This window comes from Macaca mulatta, chromosome 1 (assembly GCF_049350105.2).
Source record: "Macaca mulatta isolate MMU2019108-1 chromosome 1, T2T-MMU8v2.0, whole genome shotgun sequence".
NCBI lineage: Eukaryota > Metazoa > Chordata > Mammalia > Primates > Cercopithecidae > Macaca > Macaca mulatta.
This window is the reverse complement of record NC_133406.1, coordinates 195,781,541-195,789,042: the sequence shown is the minus strand read 5'-3', so window position 1 is coordinate 195,789,042 and position 7,502 is coordinate 195,781,541. Positions and strand designations below refer to the sequence as shown.

Below are 7,502 nucleotides of genomic sequence, written 5' to 3'. Positions count from 1 at the left end.
ATAGCAGCAGTGTCCTGAGCTGGGGGCTGCTCCCAGCTGGGACTCAAACTCAACAACGCCTTCCTCTGGGAAAGCTTTTACCTTTTGTTTTCTCCAGCTCCTTCCTTTCCTTGATGCAGAGGCCGTTCGATGGACTTGTGCAAAGGGAAGGCACAGGAGAGGTTTTTCCTCTGTCTCACTGTCAGGGGTTCTAAGGCCTCCGTGGGGAAGGACAGGAAAGAGTGTATAGGAGGGCTCTGAGACAGTTTAATCAATGCCCTTTACTCCTCCACCCCACTTTCCCTCCCAACCCTTTTCTGTGGTCAAGGGCTCCTTGGGAGACCCAGGCCCTAAGGGGAAGAAAGTTCAGGGAAAGAGGACAAAACCTGAGAACCAGAAGGGCCTTTAACAGTCAAGCATTCTAACTTTCTCATTTTGCAGATGGAAACACTCAAGGTCAGAGAGGAGAGAGTGATTTGACCCAAACCAAACAACATTACAGAGGACAGATTTTCTTCCACCCAGGCCAGGACTCTGTCTCCAGCACCATCTAGGCCCCACCAATTTAATTTTGGTTCCAAAGGGGACCATGCTGGGCACCACCACAGCTCTTTATTCCCACATCCCCCTCAGCCCTAGTGGTTTCAACCACTTCTGCTGGGCCATTTCAGCTCCTGCCTGATGAGGGCAAACTTTCAGGAGCCTTGTTCTGACCAGTGGGAGGAATGTGGAGCTCCAGGGCTCTCAAGAAGGCTGACAGAGGTGGAGATCCCCCAGGGTCGAAATACTCATCGAGTCTCTCACAAGTTCTGTGACTAAGATAGGCAAGATTACTCAAGTAAACTTGAGAGCCTTGAGGTTTTTGAAGCAATGCAGAAACCAGTATTTCAAATAATTCTTTCTAATTACTGCCACCCACAGTGAAGACATCAAGAGAAACCTTTACTTTGATAATTCTAGGAGGTGAACTCTCACCCCAGGAATCACTTTTATCTTCCACCAAGCACCTGCACGTTGTAAAAGCAATGCAGGGAGAGAGCAGAGTGAATGTGTTTGGAAGCAGGGGTGGTGGAGGGAAGGTGGATACGCCTCTAGAAGGGCTGTGAATATGGAAATTTCATTCTTCAATTATCTGAAGCAGGAGAGTCTGCAGAATTAGGATATAAAGGAGTGCAGGTGGAGGACAGTCAGAAGGAATTTCAAGTCATGATACAGGTTTCTGGCTCTTCCTTCCCAGGTTGGGCAAACCTCAGTGAGGTGAGGTGCAGCGGGGTCTGACTTGGCTCAAACCATGGCTCTTCATGTTATCTCTACTAAAACCTGTGGGAATAGACTTGTTGGCTAGGCAGGGGCCGCCCCTGCTTCTGTTCAGAGTCTTCAAGGGATATTAGTTGAATTGGGGAAAATGGCTAGAGGCTGGGAGGTGAGGGAGTGAATGGTGAGCATGGAGGGTGGGGCTGTGGGTGAGGTGGGGGAAGGGGCTGGGAATCCGTATGGCAGGTATGGGAGCAGAGTCTTGGGCTGATGCTTAGCGTTGGCACTGCCAGCAGCTAGGCCTATGGGTCTAGAAAGGCTGATTAGGATAAGGGACTGAAGTACTCCCAGGTCCTTTTAGGTGGGGGATACTTTCAGGACTGGGCTGGGTCAGCCGGTCAGAAAGTAGCCATCCTAGGAGCTTTACATCGATCGGATAGCTGCTGCCCCCACCTGATGCACCTTGGCACACAAGAGTTAGGCCACTATGTCTGTCCTGTCACATACCCTTGCTCCAGATGATCTTTACCATCTGACTCATGAACATAAACACTGTGTACACTCGGAGCCCACCTGACATGGAGCTTGGGACTGCTCCACAAGTCTCCAGCATGCCTTTGAAAGCCCTTCTTTATTGGGAAATAAATACAGAGTGAAACATGTGGGCCAGCCAACATCTGTGATTTTGGAGGCCAAAAGGAAGGAGTCTGACTTGCTCAGAACTCAGATCTCCATGAGCTGGTCGCTCCCCACGATCACCTCGTTCACTCGTTTAGCTACAAAACAAAAGGGAAAACGTTTCCTGAGAACTGGCAGCAAGATGACATTTCTTTTTTTTTTTTTTTTTTGAGACGGAGTCTCGCTCTGTCGCCCAGGCTGGAGTGCAGTGGCCGGATCTCAGCTCACTGCAAGCTCCGCCTCCCGGGTTCACGCCATTCTCCGGCCTCAGCCTCCCGAGTAGCTGGGACTACAGGCGCCCGCCACCTCGCCCGGCTAGTTTTTTGTATTTCTTAATAGAGACGGGGTTTCACCGTGTTAGCCAGGATGGTTTCGATCTCCTGACCTCGTGATCCGCCCGTCTCGGCCTCCCAAAGTGCTGGGATTACAGGCTTGAGCCACCGTGCCCGGCCAAGATGATATTTCAAACCCAAACCCAACTGCTTTTTTTTTTGGGGGGGTACAGAGTTTCACTCTTGTCACCCAGGCTGGAGTGCGAAGGCGCAATCTCTGCTCACTGCATCCTCCATCTCCCAGGTTCATGCGATTCTCCTGCTTCAGCCTCCCGAGTAGCTGGGATTACAGGCACCCACCACCAGGCCTGGCTAATTTTTGTACTTTTAGTAGAGATAGGGTTTCATCATGTTGGCCAGGCTGGTCTCGAACTCCTGACCTCAGGTGATCTGCCAGCCTCAGCCTCCCAAAGTGCTGGGATTACAGGTGTGAGCCACCACGCCCAGTCAAACCCAACTGCTTCTAATTCTGTGTTCACAAAAATTTATTTCTCTACTATTGTGGCTCTGTTCTTGAGAAACTCTTGGGAATAGGGGTATGAGAGAGGGAGCACCTTCCTATGCAGGAGGATGGGACCAACTTTCTACATACCTGGCTGTGGTGAGCTTTAAATAGGAGAACTGAAACTGGGTCTTAAAGGGTGAACAGTTTCTCCAGGCAGTGATGGAAAGGAAGATATTCTAGGCTGTGAGAACAGCAAGGGCAAAAACAGTGAGATGGGAGAAAAGGGACCATGAAGTACTGTGGTGTGGCCAGAGGATAGGAAACGAGGGGATAAGAGTAAGAAATGAGGCTAAAAGGATAAATGGAGATAGTCAAAGAAAGGGCAATACCTTATATATAATATGGAAATAATGACACCTACTGCATAGGGTTGTTGTGAGAATTAAATTAGTTAAAGGTAAGTGAATGCTCAATAAGTTGTGGCTATTACTATTTCTATAAAGGTCAAATCCATAAGGCCCTCCATGACATCTTTGCCTACCTCTCCAGCTTCATTTCCCACTGTTCTCCATTTTATTCTCCATTTTACCAATAAGCCATACTGTTTTAATATCCCCCCCTCCTTTTTTTTGAGACAGGGTTTTGCTTTGTCACCTAGGCTGGAGTGCAGTGGGACCATCTTGGCTCACTGCAACCTCTGCCTCCTGGGTTCAAGTGATTCTCCCACCTCATCCTCTCCAGTAGCTGGGACTACAGGCATATGATGCCACACGTGGCTAATTTTGTTTTTTTTTGTGTGTGTGTGTGTGTGTTTTTAGTAGAGACGGGGTTTCACCATGTTGGCCAGGCTGGTCTTGGAACTCCTGGGCTCAAGTGATCCGCCCTGTCTCGGCCTCCCAAAGTGCTGGGATTACAGGTGTGAGCCACTGCGCTTGGCCCTGTTTTATACCTTTGAACTTTGGCACATGCTGTTGCCTCTGCCTAGAATACTTCCTCCTCCATTTTTTCCCATTGCACTCTTATTACCCTATGTGCCCTAATGTAGTACCTGTAATATGTCATGCCTTCCCTTTTGAACTGTCCATTTCCTGCTTTGTGAAACCACTGTACCTAATACAGTGGTTAATACAGGTACCTAATACCTAATACCTAATCTCTATTCCTACATCATTATACCATTCTCCTCTACTTCACTATAAGAACATTGAGGGCGCCAGGCACGGAGACTCACGCCTCTAATCCCAGCACTTTGGGAGGCCGAAGGGGGCGAATTACCTGAGGTCGGGAGTTCAAGACCAGCCTGGCCAACATGATGAAACCCTGTCTCTACTAAAAATACAAAATTGGCTGGGCATGGTGGTACATGCTTGTAATCCCAGCTTCTCGGGAGGCTGAGGCAGGAGAATTGCTTGAACCCATGAGGCGGAGGTTGCGGTGAGCCGAGATGGCACCATTACACTCCAGCCTGGGCAACAAGAGTGAAACTGTCTCAAAACAAACAAACAAACAAACAAACAAACAAAAAAACCAAGAACGTTGAGAGGAGAGATGGAACAGTGTAGTTATGATTATATCCCCAGTGTATAGCATAGCTACTGCCCCATGATGATTTTAGAGGTTTTGGGTAATGACAAAGATAGGATATGGTCATGTAAGTGGAGAGCTAAAGCTGAATGGAGATGAAGGTTGGTAGAGAAGTTCAGGGAATCATGAAGCTGGAGAGCTGATGAATACGTTTAAGTTGTCCAAGATGTTGTGGACAAGTGAGGGAGAGGAGAGGAAGACTGTGAACCATAGGCTAAAGCTCTTAATAAATGTAGGGAATTACCCTGGAAGCTGACCAATGACGGGGTGAAAGGTAAGAAGAGTTATAGAAAACTTTCAAGGAAAAAGAACTATAGAAAGGAGGCAGTGAGCCAATGACCTGGAAGGGGCAGGGGGAGCTAGGGAACAGAGACTATATCTGGCATGTTGGGGTTGATGTATTTTCACAGAGATTTAGTAAGCTGGAGGAAACCTGTAGGGGCACAACAAGCAGAACGAGGCCGGGTGTGGTGGCTCACTCCTGCAATCCCAGCACTTTGGGAGGCCAAGGTGGGTGGACTGCCTAAGCCCAGGAGTTTGAGACCAGCCTGGGCAAGACACCACCTCTACAAAAAATAAAAATATTAACTGGATGTGGTGGCACATGCTTGGGGTCTCAGCTACTCAGGGGCCGGGGTGGGAGGTCGCTTGAGCCCGGGAGGTCAAGGCTACAGTGAGCTGTGACTGTGCCACCTACACTTCAGCCTGGTGACAGAGCAAGACCCTGTCTCAAAAAAACAAAAAACTAAGCAAAGCTAGTGATGTTTGGTCAGGGATGGGAGTAGGCTCCAGTAAATACACTGGAAAATCTCTGGGCTGGAATCAGGTTGGGAAAGATCCCAAGGGGAAAAATACAAGGGAGGATGATAAGTTGGGAAAATAGCAATGGGATAGAAGGGAAAAACGTCACAAATAAAAAGTGCACTGTTGGGAAACTGGGAAGGCTTCCTGCTGGCCAGGAGGATTTGACCTATGTCAAGTATACGTCAACCCCCTGACCTATACCAGGTCTACCTTCATGGTCAAAGAACTGATCACTCTGGCCACAGGGAAGAGATCCCAGTTCTCTCACTGACTGTAAGAAGAGACTCAGATGAAACATGCTTTTAGCAGTTAGTGGATTTTTTTTTTTTTTTTTTTTTTGAGATGGAGTCTTGCTCTGTCACCCAGGCTGGAGTGCAGTGGTGTGATCTGCGCTTACTACAACCTCTGCCTCCCAGGTTCAAGTGATTCTCCTGCCTCAGCCTCCCAAGTAGTTGGGACTACAAGTGTGTGCCATCATGAACAGCTGATTTTTGTATGTTTAGTAGAGATGAGGTTTCACCATATTGGCTGGGCTGGTCTCGAACTCCTGACCTCAAGTGATCCAATTCTTCCAGTTGCCACATAAAATGGTTTCAGACCCAGTCTGGGTTCTCTCAGCTGTGCCAAGGTTTGGGGGCTGCCATGCATTATCCTTGGGTCCTGCATTCTCTGTGCTTTGACCGCTGGTTAAGGTCCTAGCTTTGATGGCCACCTTGCTGCTTTTCCTGGTGGTTTGACAGGCTATGAGAAGACCTAACTGACTGGGCGCGGTGGCTCATGCCTGTAATCCCAACACTTTGGGAGGCCGAGGCGGGCGAATCACCTGAGGTCGGGAGGTCGCAACCAGCCTGACCAACATGGAGAAACCCCGTCTCTACTAAAAACACAAAAAATTAGCCGGGTGTGGTGGCACATGCCTGTAATTCCAGCTACTCAGGAGACTGAGGCAGGAGAATTGCTTGAACCTGGGAGGCGGAGGTTTTGGTGAGCTGAGATTGCACCACTGTACTCTAGCCTGGGCAACAAGAGTGAAACTCCGAATCAAAAAAAAAAAAAAATTGACAGTGATGTCAACTGCTCTCTAAAGATGGCTTTATCAATTTATGTTCTCGCCCGCAGTGTATGTATGTGCTTGTTTCCCACATCCTCACCAGCCTTTGGCATTATCGGTGCTGGTGTGAGAAGTAAAAATGGAATCTGTGATTGTAATCTGGTTTACCTTTGGCTTCAATCCTCTGGCCACTTCCAATCAAGCAGTCCTTGATGTCTGCACCCTTCTCGATCACAGCATTGTTGCAGATGACACTGCCTTGGATGTTGCTTCTGTAACACAGTAGCCAAGTTAGGGAGGACCCAGGGCTTGCATCACCATCCTCATTACTACTGGTTGGGGGTTCTGGCTCCTCCCTAGGCCAGGAACAGCTGGGCAGTCTAGTTAATAGCTACCTACCTCAAGTTATGAGTGAAAGACAGAATGGTAAGCCAAGGGAGGACCTGGCTTCAGAGAAATCCAGATTTGGGACTATGCTCGTAACGATCTTTCTCTAAGGCCTGAAAAGATATTCTGACTTCAGTTCCTTTTTTTTTTTTTTTTGAGACAGAGTTTCACTGTGTCACTGGGGCTGGAGTGCAGTGGTGTGATCATAGCTCACTGCAGCCTCTAAAACTTCTGGGTTCAAGTGATCCTCCCACCTCAGTCTGTAGCTAGGACTACAGGTGCACACCACCATGCCTGGCCAATTACTTCAGTTCTAGGATCCCAGAACCTAGAGGTCTAAATTCCATCCAACCTCTTCTTTGGTCTGGGGCTGGTCCTTAGGCTGACCCATCACTGCTACTTCTCATCTGAGAATATATACCAAATTTCATTTGAAGCTCAGAAATCGCAAATCCTCCTAGGAGATCATCTCTGGAAACAATGGGCTCCCTGCCGGGCACGGTGGCTCACGCCTGTAATCCCAGCACTTTGGGAGGCCGAGGCGGGCGGATCACAAGGTCAGGAGATCGAGACCACGGTGAAACCCCATCTCTACTAAAAATACAAAAATTTAGCCGGGCGTAGTGGCGGGCACCTGTAGTCCCAGCTACTCGGGAGGCTGAGGGAGGAGAATGGCGTGAACCCAGGAGGCGGAGCTTGCAGTGAGCCGAGATCGCGCCACTGCACTCCAGCCTGGGTGACAGAGCAAGACTCTGTCTCAAAAAAACAAACAAACAAAAAAAAACAATGGGCTCCCCACACTCTCACCACAGACTCTGGTTAAGCAAAGCAATACCCATTCAAAAAAAATTTTTTTAGGCCAGGCGCAGTGGCTCATGCCTGTAATCCCAGCACTTTGGGAGGCCAAGACGGGCGGATCACGAGGTCAGGAGATTGAGACCATCCCAGCTAACACAGTGAAACCCCATCTCTACCAAAAATATAAAAA

At 48.7% G+C, this 7,502-nt stretch overlaps 1 protein-coding gene across 8 annotated transcripts in view; it reads right to left on the bottom strand.

Annotated features, from left to right (window-relative positions):
* Nucleotides 1–1,635: 1,635 nt before the first annotated feature.
* The window catches only part of EIF2B3 (eukaryotic translation initiation factor 2B subunit gamma), a 147,316-nt gene continuing 141,449 nt past the window's right edge, over nucleotides 1,636–7,502 (bottom strand). For 2 of the 8 annotated variants that reach the window (XM_028843036.2, XM_015138005.3), the window contains exons 10-11: nucleotides 6,296–6,399; nucleotides 1,793–2,009 (exon numbers count right to left, since the gene is read on the bottom strand). In XM_028843036.2, coding sequence (XP_028698869.1) covers nucleotides 1,957–2,009; nucleotides 6,296–6,399 — 157 coding nt within the window. In that variant the 3' untranslated portion in view covers nucleotides 1,793–1,956. 8 annotated transcript variants of the gene reach the window in all.